The 22,982-nt window shown below is 46.9% G+C and overlaps 2 protein-coding genes across 2 annotated transcripts; both read left to right on the top strand.

The window, feature by feature from the left end:
- The first annotated feature begins 522 nt into the window (after nucleotides 1-522).
- On the top strand, nucleotides 523-14,978 carry LOC146753220 (C-Jun-amino-terminal kinase-interacting protein 3-like). The gene is made up of 5 exons (XM_085530963.1): nucleotides 523-873; nucleotides 7,983-8,103; nucleotides 8,379-8,449; nucleotides 8,863-8,954; nucleotides 14,425-14,978. The coding sequence occupies exons 1-5, from the start codon at nucleotides 556-558 to the stop codon at nucleotides 14,711-14,713; spliced, it is 891 nt and encodes a 296-aa protein (XP_085387089.1). The 5' UTR covers nucleotides 523-555; the 3' UTR covers nucleotides 14,714-14,978.
- A 4,108-nt stretch (nucleotides 14,979-19,086) lies between these two features.
- On the top strand, nucleotides 19,087-22,581 carry LOC146753219 (C-Jun-amino-terminal kinase-interacting protein 3-like). The gene is made up of 4 exons (XM_085530962.1): nucleotides 19,087-19,535; nucleotides 20,215-20,317; nucleotides 20,922-21,040; nucleotides 22,433-22,581. Exons 1-4 carry the CDS (start codon nucleotides 19,304-19,306, stop codon nucleotides 22,564-22,566), a joined length of 588 nt encoding a protein of 195 aa, XP_085387088.1. The 5' UTR covers nucleotides 19,087-19,303; the 3' UTR covers nucleotides 22,567-22,581.
- The last annotated feature ends 401 nt before the right edge of the window (nucleotides 22,582-22,982 follow it).

Here is a 22,982-nt window from a genome sequence, read left to right as displayed (position 1 = left end):
GTCTGGAGGCGTTTGGGGCATCACTAATTGAGCTGCAAAATGAGCTTATAGCTCCTGACTCCTCCCATCCAGAAATATCGCTCCTATATCGGCCCGCGCTGCCGGAGCTCACGGGACTCGGCTCCCCGCCGCCGGGATCGGGTGGTGCGTGCGGGGCCGGGGGTCGGGCTGTGTTGTGCTGTTGTGTTGTGTTGTTGTGTTATGTTGTGTGTTCCTGGTGTTCCCCTGCCGCTCTCCAGCTCGGCTCGTTCCGGCCCCGCATCGTTCTGTGACTCCCCCCCCCCCGCCCCTTGGCGGCTCCATACATGCACACGGCGGCAGCGCGGCCCGCGCGGCACACACAGGGATGCCGCAGCTCCGCCCCGCCCCGCCCGGCTGCAGCTTCGTCCGCTCAGCGCCGCGTCTCGGTGTCGGGGCGGCGCCGCGCGGCTCATTGGGTCCCGTTGGCGGGCGGAGCGCGGTGGGTCTTGGCAGCAGCGGATTGGAACGGAGCGGATCGGAACGGAACGGAGCGGATCGACGCGGGGCGCAGCGCATCGCTGTGGGGCTGGCACGATGCTGGAGATCCAGCTGGATGATGGCGGCGTGGGGGGGTACCCGGGCAACGACTATTGCTCGGGGTCGGTGATGTCGGAGCGGGTGTCGGGCCTGGCCAACAGCATCTACCGCGAGTTCGAGCGGCTCATCCACTGCTACAACGAGGAGGTGGTGAAGGAGCTGATGCCGCTGGTGGTGACGGTGCTGGAGAACCTGGACTCGGTGCTGACCGATAACCAGGAGCACGAGGTGGAGCTGGAGCTGCTGCAGGAGGACAGTGAGCAGCTGCTCACACAGTACGAGTGGGAGAAGGTGCTGCGCAAACAGGCCGAGGTGGTGAGTGAGAGCGGCCCAGCGCCAACGGGGCCCGGCATCCATCTTGTGCGCGGCGCCAAGGGCCGGGGATGTGATGCGATGTGATGCGATGATATGATGCGATGCGATGTGATGATGTGATACGATGTGATGTGATGTGCTGCGGCGGTACCCGCATCACAGGCCGCGCTCCCGGCCCCGCTCCATCCGCTCCGCGCAGCCCGTGCGGAGGGGAAGGGGAATGGCTGGGAATAGCTGGGAATGGCTGGGAATAGCTGGGAATGGCTCCGCGTTGCTGCGCTGCCCCGAGCTCTAACACCGGCTGCACGGGGATGACTGGAGGATTCCTGCCGGTTTCGGGTTTAAACGCGGCCCTCAGATGGTTGATGTCTTCCCTGTACTTCCCCTGCCCTGGAGATGATTCCCTGTCTGATCTCAGCGGCCTTTCCCCGGGCGCTGCGGGTCCCGGATCCCCGGGGCTGCGGCAGGTGCTGGGAGCGGGCGGCATCGGGGCACAGCGCCTCATGCGGGGACAAAGGAGCCGAGCTGAGCGCGCTGCTCCGCACTGAGCGCTCGAGTCTGCCGACACCACCGGCATCTTTCTGGCCATAGGCGCAGCCGGGCGTCTCCAGCCTCCAGCAGGGCCGGTCTGCGACGTGCCGGACACATTGGTACCGCTAGAAGTGTAATGCTGCCGTGTCATCAGCATGTCTTTGCAAAGCTGCTGGGAAAGGAATGTATGCGTCTGTATTGGCTGTGTTTTAACACTGGGAGAGTAGAGGGTTTTTTCCGTTCCAGGAGTCTTGCTCAGAGTCGGGTTTTGATTTGCTTAGATGTGGTAAATGAAATTCCTTCATGACTCCAGAGTAAAGCGTCCTGCAGTATTTCAATGGAGGTGCTCTGGGTGCTGGATGGTGAGGACGTGAGCCCAGGACATTTATCGCCCTGTACTAATGCTGGTCAATTTGGGTTGTAGCCTTAAGTTTTAAGTATGTGTTAATAAAACTTACAGCTGATCTTTTCAAATTCATATGAAGGCAGGGAGGGATTGAAAAGCAATTCCAAGTGTGGGACTTCATTCCACAAGCCGGTATTTTGTAGCTTCTGAGAATTAAATACTTGGAAATGTGCTGCTGCTGGGGAGGAGTGGGGCTCGGGGCATGGGGTGGAACAGCCCCTTGGATGGATCCTGCATCTTTGGACTCGTATCTTTCTGCTCTCAGTTTACCAGGTACAGGGGGTGCTGCTTCCTGCTGTGCCTGCTCCTGGAAGCAGATGTGGTGACAACATTTACGTCCTGCAGGGACGCTCGGACCCACAGCACGGTGCTGTTGGCAGATGTAAAAGCACTCTGTCATCCTCAGGCGCATCTGAGCTGAATGGGCAAAAAAGTATCTGCATAGGGCCTTGTTAGCAGAAAGGAATAGATAATGTGCTTCTATGAGAACAAATGGGTTTTGCCCCCTGTGTAGCCTCTGCTATCAGCTCACGTGTGTGAGATACAGCTGTCATTCCCTTTGTGTGTGACCAAAGCACACCATTACCTGCAGCAGTTTCCTGTGTGCCTCTTCCTGTGCAGTGGATTACGTGTTATGGAAGTGAAAATCTCTTATGCTACAGAGAATTCTGCTGTTCATCAGCTCATTGTAAGCAGAGAAATGCACCCCCCACCAGAGCACGCCTTGCACTTCTGTAGCAGGGGAAGCCCATCTCCGTCCCTGAGCAGCACTCGGCGCTGTGTGCTTTGCCTGTCCTGGGTCTGCAGCTTCCAGCCCCACCTTCAGTGGGGGTTCCACCTCCAGGAGCGATGTTCAATCCCTTGCTGTTGAGTTCTTTGCGTGTATCAATGATCATTTCAACAGCTGCAGCAATGCTGGGGAGCTGGGAGTCGGTGATCACAAAGTAATTTGTTCCTGTATTGCAATATCATGTCATGGGCGTCTGATTACATCGTTAGTTTATTGATGTTAAGTGAACTGAAACCAGCAGTGGATGTTATTCTCTGGCATAAAAGTTGTGTCGTATCCTCCTGTTCCCGCTACTGCAGAACCACCAGATCTTGTTTTACATAAGCGTGCACCCAGCCATGTCCTGCTCCATTGGGGCAGCTTGCACAGCCTTCATTTCCCTTCCTCTGAAGCAGAGGTTTCTGTCTCCATGTTCTGCCACTCATTTCCCCAGGATGGTTGCATTCAGTATCTTTCAAAATACTCTCAGCCAAAAGCGAAGCTTTTCTGGACACTTTGACTGCAGAGTGACTCAATATTTTCCACTTGCTCTAAAATAGGGCAGCAGAAGCACCCGGACAAGAGCACTGAAGTCAGAAGTCCCTTGAAATGAAGCAGTGCAGTCAGTCTGTGATTGCAGGGCTCAGAATGTCACATTTCTTTTCCTTGACCTCCAAACCACTGAAGCTGTGGAACAGCGTCAGCTTTTCAGTATTGCCATGTTCTTCCACCTGCTTTGCATTGTGTGAGCGCAGGGTAATGGCTGCACCTCTCCTAGAGCCCATTTAGGGGCTGACTGCTGCTGGCAAGGGTCTCTTTCTGGAGATCCCCCCTTGGTGCAGCTTTCCCATGTGAATCCGAGATCTTCTGCTCCAGGTGAGCGATCTTCTTCCCTTCCTTTATAGCACCTCTGTTGTGCCGCTCCTGTCATTGCACAGAGCTGGGGCTGCCCTGTCCCAGTGCAGAGTACAGCACTTCCCTTGTTAATCCTCATGTGGAGCCTAATGCACATCCCACTAACTCGTCAAGCTCTCACTGCAAGGCCTCCCTACACTCCAGGGAGCCAGCAGCTCCCACTATTTAGTGACATCTGCAGCTTATGCATAGGACCTTGCATAGGAATTTTCTTCCTGCTCTGTAGCGGGTGTTAGGATGGCACCCACTTGTAGGAGCACAGAACTGGGAGGGACCTGCTGACTCAGCAGCCCATTCCTCAGCACTGCAGGCAGTTGCATTACAGAAGCTGCTTCATAAATGTATCAGGCTTTGTCTTAAAGCCATTACTTAAACCTCTTGCGTCTGCTCTTCTAAAAGTGACCTCCTCCTGAATTCCACTTTCTTTTTTTTTTTAACTTGCAGCCTGTTTTTACTGGTTTGTTCTTGTGCCAGCATTGACTTTTACTCCAAGTAACTTCTGCCTCCATGAGATATCTGTGCCTTTGAAGTATTAATAGAAACCAGTCCTGCCTTTGGTCTCCATTGTGTTGGTGGCACGAGCCGAGCTCTGCTCGCTGCCTGCTGGAGGAGGGTCAGGTTGGAGTGCCCCATGGAGGGATCTGTGTGCAGCTGGTTTGGGTGACACTTGGCTGTGCCTGGTTTGATCCCTGGGCGTGTGGGGCTGCAATAGCAGGTGGCTTTCCTGGAAGGCTTCAGCATGAATTGGAATGTTGCACTGTTCAAAATGATAATGGTAGGATTTATCTGGTGTGATCACCCTGCGTGTTCACCTGTGTGACATCCTGTTGGCTGGAGATGGCAGCACGTCTGTCTGTCTCCTCACACTGTGTTGCAGCTGACCTGGGGCTCATCTTTGCTTTGTGCTCAGCTCCCTTCTCTCAAGTCTTCTCATTGCAGTCACGATGTTTGCATGCCCTTGCCCAGTCCCAGCTCCTCTCTGACCATCAGCATCGCTTCGCTCCTCCTGTGTGATGTTTTGATTCTCTTCATGAGTGGCATCTCCCAGTCCGGTCTCATCTGCTGCACTCGAGTAGCACCTCCTGCCCTGTCAGCCCCACTTACCACAAGGCTGCCTTGAAGAGCTCTGTTAGCTGCCCGTGCTCCCTTTGTGCTCCTCTACAGTGATCCATGGTGTGCGGGGGCAGAGCTGTGTCAGGGCTGGGAAGAGCCCATCTGCCTGCCCTGGCTCTGCCATAGAACCAGGCCTGCTTCATGGAGAGCATTTAAAGGGCAGAGCATCTCATTCTTCAAAAAAAGGCTCAGATCCCTTGGAATAGGAATCCAGGAGATGGTTTTATTGATATATGCCAAAATAACAGCATTTGATTTCACAGAAGCATTTGAAGACCAATCTACAACTATAAAGTAGCTAACACATAAAAGATGTGCTTGTGAATCCTTGAAATTAGCAAGAGAAGCAAAAGCCCTTAAGGGCTGCAGTTGTCAAGGGGATGTTATTTCACTGAGGCTGTGTGCTCCTGTGCAGGTGGAGGTGTTCCTTCAGAGGAGTGTTTCTCTTTGGGGAGGATAGCAAAGATTTGAGCGTGGGGTGTAGCTCAAAGCATCTGCCCACCAGGCAGTACTGCGTCCTGCCACCAGTGGGTTCTGCCCTATTTCTTTGTCTTGGCCTCCTAAGACAGAATACTGTCAACGTAACTTCCCAAATTGCCAGTTAATTACTGCCCCAAATTGTGAGTTGGAGGCTGCACAGCCTGCATTGGCTCCCTGGCTGACAGCCTTCCTGCAGGTGGGGAGTGGAATGCGGTGTGAGTCCTTCCTGCCCTGCAGACAGCCCCCTCCTCACAGGCAGCTGTGCGTCCAGCTGTGCGTCCAGCTGTGCGTCCAGCTGTGCATCCAGCTGTGCATCCTCCCTGTTCTCCCGGGCAGTGCATCCCAGCGCTGCTTTCTGCCCAGCCGCAGGGTAAGGTGACGGCTGAGCTGCTGCTGTTCCCGTCAGCATGTAATACGTGCTGCCAGCCAGCCCAGATTAAGACCTTATAATAAGATTTCTGCATATATGCACATCTAGCTCACTCTGCCTGATTTATTGTTAATATGATATGATGGTTTCTGACCGCATGCTACTATTTTTAGTCATTTTCTTCCTCTGAAAGCCAGTAATGCAGGAAGCTCAGCCATCTCCAGTGTACCGCTGCTTTGCAGAGGAATACTCGTTCTTTCACTTAAGATGATTTTGTGCTCGTTGTTTTCCATTTAACGATGAGCGTGTGAACCATGGTGCTGGTTGTAACCTTATCCTGAGATGTTAGAGACCAGCGATCCTGCTTGAAATCCAGGGAGAGGCTCCAGCAAGACTAATTTGTATGTGTACAGCAGCGTCATGTTCCATCATTACTAACTGTTTAAAATATATCTGGCTCCTATAACTGCTGGAAAATTATCCTTTGAAAGCAAGTATGAAGGGATTGGAAAAAATAGTAATGCTGTGCTCGGCTTTGCTCTCCCAGGACAAGTGGGAGTGGGCTCTTTGTTCTTCCAGTTCACCCATTGATTTCATTGTAGTGGGGTAGAAAAGAAAGGAAGATTTTCCCTTCAACATCATTTGAATTACCTGTTCCTGAGGCCTCACTTCTTGAGCCTGTCCAGGCTCCATGGCATCCCTTCCTTCTGTTCTGGTGCAGTTTGTAAACATATGTGTGGAAAATAGATAGCTGTGTGTTACTGTCAGTTAACATCTGCAATGTTGAAGTCACCCATAAGGACCAGGGCAGCTGGATTTCAGGTCTCTCTCAGTTCCTTAGAGAACAGTGCCTCCATGTCCCCATGCTTGCTGGGTGGCCACTCCCACGGCACCCACTTTATTTGCTTGTCTTGACTTTCTGATGCAGGGGGAGACACTGGCTGGGAGATTCTGATGGAGGAACAGCCAAGAAGCGTTTTGGAGCCAGACAGAGTGAGGAGCCGTTGGGTCCCTGTGCCCAGAGCTGGTGTTCGATCTCCGTAGGAGATGGAGCAGGATATTGCTGCAGTGCACTCACCTGAGATGCTCTTCTTCCCTGAGAACACTTAGAGTGGCATTAATTTTTAATGCTGCTGTCTCTGTTTCTTCTCTACGTGGTCGGCTCATTGCTAGTTTGCAGTTTGTTTGAGTACTGTGAGGCTGCAAGACAGACAGGACTAAGAAGAGCCTTAGTGTGGAATGTTTAATCTTCCAATCGGTTTCACTAAACTAAACCAAAGCAACGGTAGCAAATCCAGGAATCCTATTAAAGTTGACCTACATAGTGGGAATAAAATTGGTCTCCTGCTTTCTTTTGCTTCCTGTTTTACTGTTGAGAGTTCTGTGAATGTTTTCCTTAGAGTCAGTTAAAGTTTATTGCTACTCCAAGCACAATTCCTGCCTGGCTGGGTGGCACACGCCTGGGTGGGGAGCTGGGAAGAGATGGGCACCTTGTGCCAGGAGAGCTGCACAAGAGTGAAAGCCAAGCAAGTGAGAAGGGAGAGGGATTTAGCGCTGGGCTGTAATTGGAAGTTTGTCAACAGAGCATTAGCATGGAGTGCTTCCAGCAAACCCTGAGAGGGGGCAGAGGGAAATACTGCTTTTCTTAGCATAGCTTCAACCAGTCCAAACCAAGTGAAATGGCTTCTTTAGGCCTGTTGCTCAGTGTGGCTGTCTTGGTTAGAACTTTTTCTTTTTTACTGATGCCCAGAGAAGACTGGCCGGGATTTTCTTGCTGTGAGGTCTCATCACTCACTGCTTCCATTCTGCACCAATTGAGGCATAACTCAACTTACAGAACTGAAAAAGTAAGACTCAAGTTTTTCTTAGCAGCTCTGGAGCTGAATGTGCCATCCTTATAGAATCACCTGTCAAAGTTGCTCTGGTTTTTACCGTGTAACTCTCTACCCCTTCTCTGATGTGTGCCTGAAAAAACCTCTGGTCTGAGATCTGGGAAGTGGATTGCAAAGGAGACTGTGAGGTGTGACGGTTGTGGGTTGGTTTTCCACAAGGCTTGTATGTTTCCTGCAAAATTTAGATGCAACATCATTAATAGTGGGAACTTTCTGATGTCTGAAGGAGATTTCTGACGTAGGCACTTCTAAATGCGTGACCGTAGACACAGAATTTGGCTTTTCTGACATAAAACTAACAGGAATCCAAATTCAGCCTAGCATGATAAAGGTGTTGTTGAAGATGATGGAACCGTGTTGGTTTACATAACTTGCATTGGCCAGCAGATTATATCTTAATGATACACAAAGTACATCTTTTACTTTATTTTAGAAGATAAGTATTTCTAGCTTGAGTAAATGCTGTTTTAACTTAAAGCACATAGAAATTCTTATCTCTTGCTTTTTTTGTGTGTGTACATATATATATGTATATATACGCACACATAGTATAGGAGGAGAGAAGAGGAAAAGTCAAATACGTTTAGGTCTGTTCCTCATCCTTGCTTCCTTCTCTGGTTTTTCCCTGTACAGAAGTTCATAGAGTTTGAAGATGCCCTGGAACAGCAGAAGAAAGAGCTACAAATCCAAGTGGAACACCTTGAATTTCAGACTCGACAGTTGGAGCTGAAGACCAAAAACTATGCAGATCAGAGTAAGCAAAGCTGTGCACCAGATACGATTATGTAGTTTGCTTTCCATGAGCATATACTTGCAGATATTCTTCATGTGCTGTTTTTTCTTGTTTGTTTTAATGTAGTTTGTGGAAAGCCTGAAATCTGTGGCTGTCCCTTTCTTTGGTATAAAAATCAGAGCAATCTACAGGGTGCGACATATCCACACTAGTGTAGTGCAGGTTTCATTGCTTCTCTTGCATGGAGCATGTCTAGATCTGTATGTTAGCTGATGGGTGGAATCTTTTCTTGGCAGTTTCACGGCTGGAGGAGCGTGAATCAGAAATGAAGAAAGAGTATAATGCTTTACATCAGCGTCACACAGAGGTAAGCTGTTGCCTGATTCCTTCCAAATAAACAAACTCTTAGCTTACCCATAAAACCACATCAGAGAATTGGGTTTTTCATCCTGACAGTGACTAGAGCTTCAGAAACTTGAGAGCATCAACATTATCTGAAGGGAGGGTGCAAGGAGGATGAAGCCATGCTCTTTTCAGTGGTGCCCAGTGCCAGAACAAGAATCAGAGGGTGCAAACCGGAACACGGGAGGTTCTGTCTGAACATCAGATAGCACTTTTTTAAAGAAATTTTAAGGAATTGGAAGTAAATGCTGGAAAACAATATTCAAAAAACAGAAATCACAGAATATCCCAAGTTGGAAGGGACCCATAATGATCATGGAGTCCAATGGAGTCTTTTGTTTTATTCTGTTTGCCTCACGTATTTTTTCCTCTTCTCAGATGATCCAGACCTATGTGGAACACATCGAACGATCCAAGATGCAGCAGGTTGTGGGAAATAATCAAACTGAGGGCAGTGTACCTGGGAGAAGGTAGGGCCATAACCTCTCCATATAATGTTTGCCATCCAGGAACTTATCAAATGAGTGCATATTTGCAAGAGAAAGAAACCAAAGGATCTTTCCCTGTGGGCATGGATTGTACCTGAAGCTTTTTGTAATGGGTTGAGGGTGAGTTGTGGATAAGTTCTCTAAGGTTTGACAGAGAGGAGTTTTTTGTGTTCTGTTACAAAGCTTAGACTTCATTGTGCTGCTGCAGATGGACGTCTTCTGGAAAGCAACGGTTTGTGTTCTCAGGTATCATGTAAAAGACTGATCCATAAAATGGATGGGGATGGAAGAGAGTGTTCATTTGTGTGTGTCTGTGTGCATGTGTGATAGCCAGCGAAACTGGAGTAGTTAAATGCATTAGCCTTTATGTAACTTCTTCCCCAGTTTCTTAAGGGAAGATTTATCTGAGTCAGTCACTCAATAGATCTACTTATGCCCATGAAAGTGCTTTGTTTTTTTCCCCTCTGTTTTCATAGCACCAAAGTGATCAGAGCCAGCCTCTGTTTAAAGGAATGGCAGTAGCAGGAAATGAAGTGCAGTATATAAAACCACTCTATTAAAACCACATATAAAAAGATAATTTCAAATGAAGAAAAGAAGAAATATTCTTCCTATTTTCTAAACATAAGGTTATTTTAGTACCTTCTGTTTAGATCCGTAACATTTAAATACTAGTGTGTCCATTAGGTTTGGGATAAAGAAAGTGGAAGGAAGTGTCAGGTCTTGAAATAAACAATATAAGCTCTCTGGAAGCTGTGGCTTCTTTTTGCTGGGTTGGAGTGCCTGGGAAGGAATTCAGATCATCAAGGTTTTGGTTGTGTATTGTAAAACAGCAGAGGAGAGAGCAAGAGAGACACAAACTGCTCCCCGATTCCTTGCAGACGTGATGTTCCTTCCCCAGCCAGTGCTTGGCCTCCTGCCCGAGCATCGTGCTGTGAGGGGAAGGTTTGGGGGTCAGCCTCTGGTTCTGTACTGGTGCCTTACTGGTGTGCACACAGGGCTGCTGGGGGGAACGGGAGTTTTGTTCACAGCTGTTGGTAACGTAACATTGTGTTAGAAGGAAGGGAGGATGCTGAAGGAAAATGGGCTCTGTAACTGCAGAACATCCATGTTTGAGACTTCTGCTGGGCTGTGTGCCTCTGCTGTCAGATGTCTCTGTACAAGCTCTTAGGCACACCCATGGTGAAGGAGAAACAGGGTGGATTAGGTCTTTGTTCAGTCCAACTCACCTCTCCCACCTACCTGAAAGGTATGAATGTTTGTAGGAAGAACAGCTGTGCTGATGTGTGCGTTTCTGTCTTGTTGCCATCTCCATGTCTCAGCTGGGAACAGGGGGAGCTGGGAATTGCTGAGCTGGCAGGGTGCAGCATTGCAGGAAGCCAAGTGTCAGTGTGTGGTCCTGTTTCTTTTGTTCTGCAGAGAGCAGCTCAGCTCTCCTGCCATGGAGAATATCCAGCAGTGTTTCAGGGGCAGCAATATAGCAGTTTGAAGCAGTTATACCCTAAACTCCAGAGGCAGAGAGACTTATCTAGGCTTTCTCCTGCACAAACTCTGAAGGACAGCACAAATCTGTAGCGGATCTAAAAGGAACTGGAATAGGAACATTCTGATCTGGCTGAGTTCTTTCCATGTAGTAAGTTCTCAGTGCTGTGTTTTCTGCAGAGCAGTAAATTGGTGTCATGTCAGAGAGTGGCTTAGAAAAATAAAACTGATTACAGAATACAGTGTAACCCTTTCCCATCTGAAGGTAACGCTTTTCTAGCAGACCAGTGGAAAAATATAGAAATCTATACAAGGAAAGAAGAGCAGAAGCTGGATGGTGGCCTCTGTAGGTGAATGGAGGCAGGCATGATGGGTATGGAAAGAGAAGATATGGGGTGAGAAGAACCAGTAGGTTGTTAGGATTGTGAGAGTGTGTGTTCCTGACAGCTCCCTCAATAGGTTGTTTCTGTTTTCCTCTGCCCCAAACCAATCCTGATCACAGCTGTAATGGTTGGAGTGTGTTAGGCTGGTTGCCCCCCCACACCCCATTCTCTGGTATGAAGGACAAACCTTGCACTGAGGATTGTCTCTGTGTTGGAGGGATGCTATTCCATGTAACGCGTTGCTAGTTCCTGGAAGAATGGGAAGAAAGAGCAGCTCTCTGTGTCTGTCACAGCTCTTGCCAGGCCTCCATCTGAATCTGTAGGAACAGCAGCTGGGAAGTGGGTCGTTTTCCTTCATTTCAAGCTTTGGGCTGTTCATGTGTGCTGTATTTGTGTATGTTTGTGCCTTTGAGGGTTGTGTGGTCCTGTGTCTGCACAGCTGCGTGTGGGTGAACACCAGCACTTGTGAGTTGGTACACTGATGTGTTTTGGGGGGGATATGGGTGTAATCTCTCAATGTCTTCCTACATGTTTGTGAGTGCATTTGGTTACCTTCACCTGTGGATGTGCTTGGGTGTGTTTTATATGGTAGACTGTGTAAATACATATTTGCATAAGGCTGTAAATGCACCAAGGGTGCTTCCTTGTCACTTGAGAGAAGATGGTGCAAGAACTGCTGGGGGGTGTGTGTGTCTGCTGCCATCTGAGGAGGGGAATGGGTACAGTGCACACCTCCAAGTAGTATGAATAAAAGTGCATGCATTCGCTGTCTCTGATAGGGCTGCATGTTTGCATGACCTTCATTCTCTAATAGTTGTTGTTGTGTTTTTTGTTGGTTTTTTTTTGTCTTGCTTTTTGTGCAATTGCTGCTCTGTTTTGGCTGTTACGTTTGTCGCTGCAGTCATCGCCAGTCATGGAGGAAAAGGTAAATCCTACTGCTATTTGTTAATCATAGTTCTGGAGGTTGCTGTTGGGTGGTCGTGGTGTGATGCTGAAAGGTTCTGTGCTGGCCTATTTGCCCTCTTTGTGTACTGACATCTGCATTAGATTCACTCACATGGCACACTTCCCTTGGCTGGTGCAGAGGGAGCCAGCAAGCTGCTACATCAGGAAGGAGCTCATGCACCCAAAGCAGAAGGGGCAGAGGCTGGATTCCAAACCGGGATCATCCCTGTGTGATTGGACATTTGAACTTCACCTTCCAGATTACTTTAAAAAGTTGTCTTTTCTCCTTTAAATTAGAATCATCAAATCACCAAGGTTGGAAAAGATCCCCAATGATCCAAGTGTCCACCTACCACCAATATTTCCCTTCTAAACCATGCCCTGCCTACCGCATCTACACGTTTCTTGAGCACTTCCTATATGAGCACTGTCATGGTTTAATAATTTTGTAATTTTGCTATCAGTATTCCACATCATAACATCATATAAAGCATGAATAATTTTACTGAATCTGCAACTTACAGAAGAAGACTACATCTCCCAGAGAACAACACGATGGGTCACGGGACCTGGACTCTATATTAACTTGGTTGCAGAACAGACTGACGTCTTTCGAGTTCTGGCGTTCAGGGGAGTGTGTGGGAGCCTTCAGCCGTTCGCCTAGATTCACAGTAGGCCTCTCGGTTACGAGACTCATTCTCTCTCCTATTTTGCTTGATTCGTTAGCTCAATTTTCAATTATATTGTATTATATTGTGTTATCCGGTATTTCGATATAGTATTTAGTAAATAAGTGTGCCTCCTTAGATCGTTGCCGCTGTTTTCTTTTCCTAATTAACTTTTTCCTTTCGGCCTAGGGCCCCTCCGGGGCCCACGGCCCCCTGTCACGGACGCAGGTGGATTTTTAGTTCAAACCGTGACAAGCACAAAATACACCTCTTTTCTAAGCAGGGCAGGAAATGCATGTCACCAGTAACTGTCAGAATGCACATCTGACTTTGGCTGAGGCAGTGAGTTCCGCACCCTCAGCCTACAAAGAGGGCTATTGCCACCTTGCAATGATGGCAAACCTAGTAGTTCCGTTACATTTTCTAAGCTTTAAGGTCTTACAGGAGGAGCATTCTGATCCAGGTTTTGGCTACTGCAAGCCCTTATAGAGGCTTTTGCTGTTTTCCTCACAACATGGTGGAACTAACCAAGTGCTCAGAGTCCCCCTGGACCAGAAGGACGTGGGTGTATGAAAGTCACTCCAAAGGGCTGTAGTCAGCACTGAAAATTTATAGCAACCCTGAGGATATTCTGAACTACTCTGGGGACTGGTAACACCAACATCAGGACTGTGAAACTGAAGTTATCTTTCCTGCAGTTTTTCCTTGATGGGGCACAGAAAGCAGCCATTCCAAGCAGGAGCCATGCTGGCACAGCGGTGCAGTGCGCCGTGTCAGCTGGACAGTGCTCAGAATGGAAAGGCTGAGCATTGGTCTCTTCCGTTAGACATTTTGCTTTCACTTTGTAAATGAACTCTTTTCTGCCCCTGCCATGTCAGTGTGTTTGAGTCAGTCCTGGGGCAGCCTCAGATGCAGCTGCAGTTGTTTTTCACCCGTGGTCACAGATCACAGGATCACAGAACAGGTTGGGTTGAAGGGACTGCTGGAGGCTGCCGGTCCCACTGTGTGATGGTGGTAGCTGAGCTGAGTCTTGGTGAAATGATTGCTGTGTCCAGGAGCAGTGCTGTACTGGGCTGGCATGGAGCCTGATGGAGCAGGGAAGCAGATCGGTGTCTTGCAAGGAGGTGTTGACTGCTGCCCTGTTTCTGGAGTGTTCATGCTGACAAGCTACTTTCTTTTTTGAGTTTCCACCTCCACTGCTTGCTCTACATTTTCTCCCACTGGAACTTGGTCCCCAAATCTGTGCCAGCTTCCATATTGAGAATCAAATCCACAGCTTGCTGGTCACCTGCACTTGCCAGAAAGGAGAGTGATAAAGAAAAAGTAATACAGACATCTGGCTTTATGAGTGATGCATTTATTTATAAGTTTGTATAAATTCTGAATTTTGAGAAGACTGTAGTTGGATACGGAGGAGGAATCACAGAATGCAAGTATTACTTCTCTTGCTTAGTATTAGAAGTGATCCAAAACCCACTGATTTCTGCTGTTGGTGCAAACCAGGTTTGGGGTGGAATGTGCAGAAGTGGCGTGTAGGTGACTCACTTCAGCCTCTTTCTTCGTTCAATGATGCCCATTTTGTTGTGGGATTGTCTGCTGTGGCGTTTTCCCACGGTGCACCCATTTCTCAAAGGACACATTGGTTTGAATTTGCTCGGTTTCTTTGCACTTTTGCTTTTCCTTCAAACACTGCATGGGGGTGCTGATGTCAGTTGTGCCTGTCCTGGTCACTTGACCCCCTTTGACTTTCTAGGCAGATGGTTGGCTCTACCTGTAGACACTCTGGGTCTGAACAAACAGCACCATGGAGCTGTGGGTTTGGGAATCCACACAACTGCTAAGCTGGGGCAAGGAGTGCGGTTCAGTTTCTAATGACTAACATTTTGCATGAGCTAGTGTGCTGTTTCTTTTGTGTATGAAGCTCGTAAACAGCTAACAGATTGGCTTTCCCTCTCTCTCTGTTTCTCTGTTTAGCAGGAAGGAACGTCCTAACTCTCTGAATGTCTTCCCCCTCGCGGATGGCATGGTACGTGGGCAGATAGGGGCCAAGATCGTCCCAACACTGGACCACTGGCACCTGAGTGGCCTCGGGCAGCTGCAGTCCAACTCCAGCTACAAGGATTTACAGACCATCACAGAGCAAGGGTTTCCCACTCTGCCACTGTCAATAGCATCCATGTTTTCATTAAGGTGGAGGTTAACCTGTGTCCATAACCCTTTGCAGCCTCTTCCTGCTGTGAGTTTACTCTTGTGGTGGCTGTGATGAGGTGGGAGGATGTCCCATCGCAGATCTGGTGTACAGTGTGGGATGGATTTATAAGGCTCCTCATGCTTGTTACCCCCTTGTCTCAGTGTTAATCTCTTGGCTGGCCCTAAGTTGAAAAGAGTATATGTGAGGACAGTTAGAAATATAGTGAAGATAAAATCCTTACCTTTTTTAGCTTATTTGTGAGAGGAAATGATGGAACCTGCCTCCTCTCTTTCCCTCTCTAAGAGCAAAGCTTTTGCTCCTCAGATGGGGCTAGAAGTAGAGTTACTTTTGCTCTTCAGCAGTTGTTCTTTTTGTCTTACCACTCTTCTGGCCTTCCTATTTTCAGCTAAAAGGGGTACTAAACATCTGACTGCCCAAGTCCGGCACTGTGCTTTTAAAGCTCTTCACTTCCTCACACATCTGGTCTGCAGCTCTAGTCTTGTGCTGTGTATATCCAGTACGCCTGTCACATTCAGTGCACTGCCTTCTGCACTGGGGCTTGCCAAAAGCCTCACAGCATGGCAGCCACACCAGAGCAGCTGGATCGTTGTGCCTTTTGCTTAAGGTGCTGTGCCATTTGGAGACTGGTCTGAGTTCAAAGACCCAGAGATTGTGCTCTTAGTTGACAGATCTGTGCATTTATTAACAGCTGAGGCCGCTCATGATGAGCCATCTTTCCCACATTCTGTGCCTGCAAACTTCTCAGTCTTTACTCAGAATCCTACCAGATTCTTAAACGATGTTTCCCAGGTGCCTGGTGTCAGCCCTGACAGCCAGTGATGCATCCACCCAGCATGGCTTGCAGTGTGTCCTCCCTGCAGAGCTTCTGGTCTGCTTTAAAGGTGTCTTAAAAGGCACTAATCAGATCCTACACTAATTTCTGGAGAGCTTTACTGCAGTTAGGGAATAGCAAAACCACAGTGCAGTGGGATGTGGATGTGAAGGTGTAGCTTCAGATAGTCTGACGTGTGCCAGCACATTGCTGCACACAATCACGCGGCAGCCAAAATGTACAGAGAGCGTATTTGTACTTCTGGAAAAAATTTATTCCTTTGGATCTCTGAACAGCACTGCACACTGTGGTATGGGTGTGCTCTTGAGCTCTCTGTTGGTCAGGCATGTGTGGCAGGTGTAAGCCTTTAGAGGAGCTGGAACAAAGTTGAGGTGAGATCCACCTTCCAGACTACTGAAGGCATCATTCTTTCAGAGATATCATTGCGGGGCTTCTGAGAGGTTTTCAGTGAGAGCTGAGGGGAACTCAGCAGTAATTCAGGATCTGCATTGCAGGAGAATACAGTGGGAATCCACATAGATTGTAAGCTTTGGTTTCCAAGCTCAAGTAATGGAGAGTTACTGACTTGATGACTTTGTCATTTATTATTGGTGATGTCAGGCAAAAAGTCCATTTCTGGTAAAAAGAAAACATGCAGAAATAGTACCGTGCTGCTCTACATGTATTTGATGGGTGGGTCTGCGGCTTGTGTTGATGCTTGCTAGGAAAATTCAGAAGTGGGAAACACAATAAGGAGGTCAGCTGATAGTGTGCAGATAGAGCTCGGGCTATGGAAGACTTGGATAGCTGGGGTGTTAGGGAGGATTTCCTAAGGCTGTTGAAGAAACATATGAATAATTAAAAGGACTGATTATCTGACTCTGGATTTGCAGTTTGGAATGGAAAATTTTCCTCCTGCGAGCTACTTGTGTGCACTCTGACTAAAAATGCTGTTTTTCAGCTCTTCTGCATGGCTGAAATCTCAGCAGTGGTGCTCGTGCACTTCTTGCTTTTTCTTCATCTGCTCTGATATTTCACTGACATCGACTGCAGACACGTAACTGACTTTATTTTCCCAATATGTGTATCTTGGCTTTTCTGGCTAGTTTTCCTTCTTACGGGGCCATACATTAGTTATGTTTTAATTGTACTTGTGTACTTATTATGACTATTTTCTGTTTAAGTTGCTGTCCTTTGTTATTTTCTTTTTATATTCAGTTGCACATTTATTTTACATAATGATTTGGAGATGAAAGTCCTTAACGTTTTTGTTTTTATGTACTATGCTTTCAGTGTTATAACCATACAAGTGTGACTACTCATGGTGACATATGACTGCTATGAATGTTGAGCCTTTGCAATGCATTTTGGAGGTCACTACTGCACATTTGATGTTTAGGAGGTTGACAGGTATGGCTGTAGGTAAGTGGTGGCTGTGGAGTTTTCTTTGGGTGAGCAATGCAGTGTGCCTCCTGGACTGCAGAGGAGAGCTATACAGTCGGTAAAATATCTGGAACAGTAATAGTGGAACAATCAGAAGGACAGTAGAAGGAAGATACCAGCGAAGTTTAATAGATGTTCTGGACTGCGAAGAAAAGTGCCTTGGTAGTGTTAACATTTGAGAGGAATTTCTCCAGGGCAGGTTGGTAGTCTTAATAAAGGACACTCTCTAGATGACTACAAACTACAAGTGTATAATCATAGAGTGTAATTACATTGGTAATAACTCCCTGATGTGTTCTGGGTGAGAGAAGGATAATGTCAACAAGCAGGAAGCTTGTATTCTCAATACAAGTATCACTCTATAGATGCTGTAGAACTTCTAAATGACATCTAGATCCCAAGTCCAAGAATTGACATCTGCACATCCCTTTTGCAGGGCTGAAATTCTCACAGACTTCAGTTATGCTTAAAGGTTGTGGGTACAAGAAGGAGCTCTGAATCTGTTCATCCAACAGAAGTGTTTTTTTGGGTGGGGGAAGAGGTTTTATGATTGCACTTTATGCTTGGAACTCTTTGTTGTCCCTCTGTATGACAGAAAGCACAGCAGGTAAATTGCAGCTGAAGTGTTACAAGGTTTATTGGATCACGTTCCCAAAAAATGAACTAAACTATTAGAAAAGTAACTCACAAAACAGGAATCTGGAGTGGAGGTGAGAAGTGTGGTTTCCACATGTAGCCACAGTGAAGTGTTTCCATCTCAGTTTTGCTTGTAAAATCAGCAAATGTGCAGGGAAGCCATTGGAACTTCCATGCGGGAGCGTGGGGGCTGCTTGGACTGAATGTGCAGAAACCAAACAAGACATCAATTTTTCTGAATGGTCAAATATTAAAAATAAACCTTTCTATATAAATGCACAGATGTAATATAGAACCTTTTGACTTGTGCCATGCAATGCACTGCAGGGTGTTTTAAGATAAGCATAGTGGCCGGTCTAATTAAGGGAAGGTGTTAATAAGATTCCAGATTAAAAAAAAAAAAAAAAAAGGCTGCAAAGGGTTAATATATTTCAGTATTTCTCTCATCCCATTTTGAATTGCTTTGTTATGTTGTGCAGTTAATGTTAGAACAGTAGAGCAAGACTTAGAAATTAGTGAACCAGCATCACAGCTCCGAGGATGGGAGGCCTGAAGCAGCTGCTGAGCAGTCTGAGCCTCTGCAGCAGTTGCACAGGAGGGGAGAGGCAAGCAGTAACAATTATAGCTGAGTCTGGGTGTGCGGCTGCTGAGCGTCACTGCACCCAATTGCAAGTCATCAGCACATAGAACTCTCCAAATTCATTTTGCCATCTCCCTGCTGGCAGCAATTAGAGTGGGCTGCCGTGAAGAAAGGAGAGATCTCATTTGGTACTGGGGATGATTACTGCATCGGTCAAGACATTAATTGGCTGACTTTGAAGCAGCGCTGCTTTAATTGACAAACAAGGGCTGCAGTGTAAAATCCTCACAAAGCCTTACAAGTCTCCCATGTTTTTCAAGAGGTGTTAATACAAGAAATGGGGCTGTAATGTCTGTAAAGCTGAGACTCACTCATGCACATTTCACAATGGAAGTCTGTTGCCTTCGTTAATTTGTCAGCTTCTTATTTTTGAGTTTCTGGGTCTTGCCTTATCAATTTGGGGAGACCACACCTGTTTCTTCTGTGCTGTCAAGCCAGACCCATGCTTGGCAAGCTTCTGTGTAACATCATGCGGGGACATAGGGCTTCCCCCACTAGCAAAATCGGACCATCAGTTTGTTATCTGCTTTGCTTCTGCAGCTTGGTGTAAGAAATACGCTGCTGTTCTCTCAACGCAGGGGATTCTCATTCTTGGTATGTCAGTGGCTTACTGTAATGGCAGCTTCTGGATCCTCTAAGAGCTCGCAACTTTCCCAAGCAATGTCCGTGTTACCTTCCAGTCTTGGGAAATGCTGTCCTGGCTTACTGCGAGTGCCAAAGCCCTTCAGCTTCTGCTGTAGTCAGTGGCAATTGGAGGTGCTTTTCACTTATGAAAAGACCTTCTTCCTTGAGATGCATGATGAAGAGGTCGCATAATGATGTGGCTTGTGAAGATAACTCTTCATAGTAAGAGAAGGATGTCAGTCCTTTCACAGGTAGGATTTGCTTGCTGAGTTCAGCATGGGAACTCACTGCTGCATTCTGGTTGCAGTGCCACGTGTCTCCAGTGAACGCTGGGCATTTAGTCAGTGCAGTGAGCAAGGCTCATTTTGCTTAATGCTTTAAGGCAGCCATATACCAACAAACCGGAGATTAACTGAAATATATAGCTCTGCTTTTCCCTTTTTATTCTTTCCCTACCCTGGAATTGCCATAATGTCCCCAAGATGAAATGTCTGAATCTGGGCAGTCCTCAGCAGCTGCCACGCCGAGCACCACTGGAACCAAGTCCAACACTCCCACATCATCTGTGCCCTCTGCTGCTGTCACACCCCTGAATGAGAGCATCCAACCCATCAGCGAATACAATGGCACAACCAAGAGCAACAAGAGGACACGAGAAAAGCGGAACAGCCGGAACATGGAAGTCCAGGTCACGCAGGAGATGAGGAATGTCAGCATAGGTATGGGAGCTGGAGCATGTTTATGAATACAGGTTTCTGAGGTTAGCATCAGAACCAGAACCTTTTCTGTGTAATACAGAGGAAATTCCTGTGCTAACGTTCACCAGCTGTTTCCTAACAGGTTGAGACTATAAAACAACGTGCAACATCCTCTAGTGTAGCATTTGAATAAAAAGACTCACAGCTGAGTCCAGTTCTGTATTTTATTATTGTTTGCCCACAGTGCCAGCCTCAACCAAGCAATGAACGCTCTTGTTCTCATGGGCTTTGTAGATTTTACTTCTGGGGCAGCTTGGAAAGGACAAAAATGTCACCTCTAACACATTAAAGGGGCTAATGTAGTACACAGGTGACATCCTTAATCCTTCGGGAATTCTCTATGCAAACAGACATTGTGTTTATGTTGCTTGCCTCAGCTTTCAAATGTCTTGGTTTCTAAGTATGTTGGTTTCTATGTAAGTTGGCAAAAGGGGGAGTCCCTTATCTTCTTCCTCAAATATTGGTCTTAGGCTACAGATTATACAGAAACCAGGTTAGATTTCATGCACTGAACTGTGCAGTTTCAAAGTGAAATTTTAACTATATGCAGCACCATGACATTGTCAAGCTGTGCTATTTGCAGCTGCAGAAATGCCTTTAAGGAGCACTGTTGCCATAGATCATGTGTTGTCTTACGTAGGTATGGGAAGCAGTGACGAGTGGTCCGATGTTCAGGACATCATAGACTCTACTCCTGAGCTGGATATGTGTCAGGATCCCCGCCTGGAGCGCCCTGGTAACAGGTATTGGTTGTGACTTTCTGCTCTTGGCCCTCTGTCTTGTTTTTGTGAAGGGTGGATATTGTGGTCCAGAGCTCAAGATGCAGCTGTTTCAGAAAATGCATAAATTCTGCCTAATGCAAAAATGAGGTGCTGGCAGCCTTTGAGATCTCCAGGGAAGGCACATATCAGTAATATGGAAGGATCTGTGTGAGTGGCCCAGGCTGCTCTGAGACAGGAAAAAAGAAATCCAGGGCTGTTCACAGCATTTGAGTCCTTATCTGATCTTACTGCTGTGAGGGTTGCTGTTGAAGTTGGTGGGAGTGTAGGCATCACTGCACAGCCTTAGGACTGCCAGTGGAAGGTTTTCTTTGAGTAGTTATCAGCTATTTGAAAAGGCATCAGCGAGGCAAGGCTGAGGTCATGCAAGGTAGGTATTGGTACATGGTATGGGGAATAAAACATTCTTTTTCCTTTACTTACTGAATTCCCTCAGTCAACCCGTGGCAGAATCCACTCTCAGAGTTTTGACTGTACTGGTCTGTGATGCTCAGTATTTCAGAGTTATGTTCTGGCTTAAACATCACCAAGTAAGAAGAATCCTTGCCTTTCTTTCTTCCAACCACAGCCCAACCCAGGGGATTGTGAACAAAGCGTTTGGCATCAACACAGACTCCCTCTATCATGAACTTTCCACAGCAGGATCCGAGGTGATCGGAGATGTTGATGAAGGAGCAGATCTGCTAGGTAAAATTTGTTGGGACTGTTCTGTTTTCTCTGAAGCAAAGACAGCTCCGTTAGGCTTCTAGAAGCGTTTAGATTCACTCTTTTTTCCGAACTTGGATGTTTGACCTTTAGAAAATGGCATGGAATTTGGGATACACTGTGACAGAAATATGCACCTACAGCAGTAATTCTTACCCAACAGCTTGAGTTAATGGCTGTGTATTTGGGCTGTCTTTGTGTCTGTAAGTTATTTTCCTTTGTTTGAAGATTGCTTCTTCCCCTCCTCCCACAAATCTTCACGCCAGTAATTCTGCATTCTGGCAGCTTCACTTGGAATAGAGCTTTTCTTGGAAGTTTGCAAGAAAAAAAAACCCTTTTGTTAAGATTTCTTTAAGTTTAAGGGGAACAATTGTCGTTCTCGTATGGAAACATCATAGATTTCACTGCAGTTTTTACCTTCTTAGTCAATCCAAGAGAGTTTTGCATTCTCCTTTTAGGCTGATATTGAAGGAGCTTCTTGTATCTGAAGTCTGATTATGTTCTATGTTCCCAATGAGGACTTTGAAGCAGTCAGAGAAGCAGCTTTGTGTCAGGTAGCAGTCTGATAAAGCTGTGAAAGTGTAGCAGTCCCAGCTGCTTGTGGGTTGTTCCCCCTTTCTCTCATATCTCCTTTCCTGGTCTTCATTATCCCTTTACTCTGGACATAGGGTAGGACTAACAGTTGGGTAATGGGCCCTGCGAAGTCCTTTTTTTCAGTGTTAGGGTGGCCTCCTGTGTTTGCTTTGGAGATTAAAATCTTACTTCATTTAATGGGTGTTTTATGGTGAAAACAGCAGTTGTTACGTTAGTGGTAAGTTCATGTATATAAATGATGTTTTTCTATACAGAAGTTTAAATGAAATTATCAGACTGAGCCCTGGCGCTGCTGTTGGAAAAAAAAAATGTTGTAAAATGCAGCTGTCCTTTGCATGCTGAAATGTGGCTGAAGTGCACGTTTAATTTCAGCAGATCTGTCTGCTAACAGGAGAATGATCACAAAGGGAGGGGAACAAGAAGGCAGTGGAAACTGGCCGTTCTGCGCTTAGTGCTGTGTGACTGAGAAAAGAAAGGTTTATCCAGGCTGAGATGCGACTGTCTGAAACTCGTGTCTGGAAGGCTGGGGGTGGCTGAGGCGTGTGGATGCAGTTCTAACAGGGGTTCCCTCTCCTTGGTTTTTTTGTCCTGTATGTAGAGTCGTGGCAGTTCCCGTCCTTACTATTTCATGCCTTTTGACACTGAAATGGCTGAATCATTGTTAATTCTTTTTTTTTTTGAAACAAAATTTTAGTTTTGTTGGTTTCAGTCACTGATGATCCTTTTTTTCACTTCCTTTTTTCCCTTGTCTCTCTGTGCTTCGCTGGACATGGCCCATAGGGGAGTTCTCAGGTGTGTATCTCTGCTCTGCTCAGTTTCCTTTCTTGTTTGTTTTTACCTCGTTGAGACTCAATGATATGGTATACACGTGTGATACTCCCCTGCTCTTGTCCAATCACGGTTGGCTTTGCTGACTTTCTCCCACCTTTGCCTTGCTTGGTTCCTTGCACTGGCGGGTTCCTGGGCAGGAGGCTATTCCTGCTTGGTGTTCACGTGTCTGCTGTGTTTTGATCCGCTTTTTGTGTAGCTTTCTGCAGGTTTTGACACTGGCCCGTCTCAAGGTCTTGAGAAAACCACGCTGTGCCTTTCCTTTGCTTTGGGGTGCAAAGTGCCTCGTTTTAGGGCAGGCGCTGTGCTCTGCGCTGAGCTCAGCTGAGCACAGGATTTACATAGTTCACTCCTGTTCTTCAAGTAAACAAGACTGTGAGGAGTCCCTCTGCTTGCATGATGCTCACTATGAGTTTCTTAATGCATCCTGACCCACAGCTGCAGTGAAAAGAAAGACTTTTCTGTAGGGAAGAGAGTGGCAGAACCACAGGCCTTTTTTTGT

This window comes from Coturnix japonica, unplaced genomic scaffold (genome assembly GCF_054131305.1).
Source record: "Coturnix japonica strain WE unplaced genomic scaffold, WE-NBRP24 Scf039, whole genome shotgun sequence".
Taxonomy (NCBI): Eukaryota; Metazoa; Chordata; class Aves; order Galliformes; family Phasianidae; genus Coturnix; species Coturnix japonica.
This window is presented reverse-complemented; position numbering and strand designations above follow the sequence as displayed.

Bases quoted from the DNA above. Each gene is read 5' to 3' on its own strand.
- LOC146753220 (XM_085530963.1), top strand. From the start codon at position 556: ATGCTGGAGATCCAGCTGGATGATGGCGGCGTGGGGGGGTACCCGGGC. The intron at 874-7,982 runs GTGAGTGAGAGC...TTCCCTGTACAG, and splicing joins TGCGCAAACAGGCCGAGGTG to AAGTTCATAGAGTTTGAAGA. The intron at 8,104-8,378 runs GTAAGCAAAGCT...TTTTCTTGGCAG, and splicing joins CAAAAACTATGCAGATCAGA to TTTCACGGCTGGAGGAGCGT.
- LOC146753219 (XM_085530962.1), top strand. From the start codon at position 19,304: ATGTCTGAATCTGGGCAGTCCTCAGCAGCTGCCACGCCGAGCACCACT. The intron at 20,318-20,921 runs GTATTGGTTGTG...TTCCAACCACAG, and splicing joins CTGGAGCGCCCTGGTAACAG to CCCAACCCAGGGGATTGTGA. The intron at 21,041-22,432 runs GTAAAATTTGTT...CATGGCCCATAG, and splicing joins TGAAGGAGCAGATCTGCTAG to GGGAGTTCTCAGGTGTGTAT.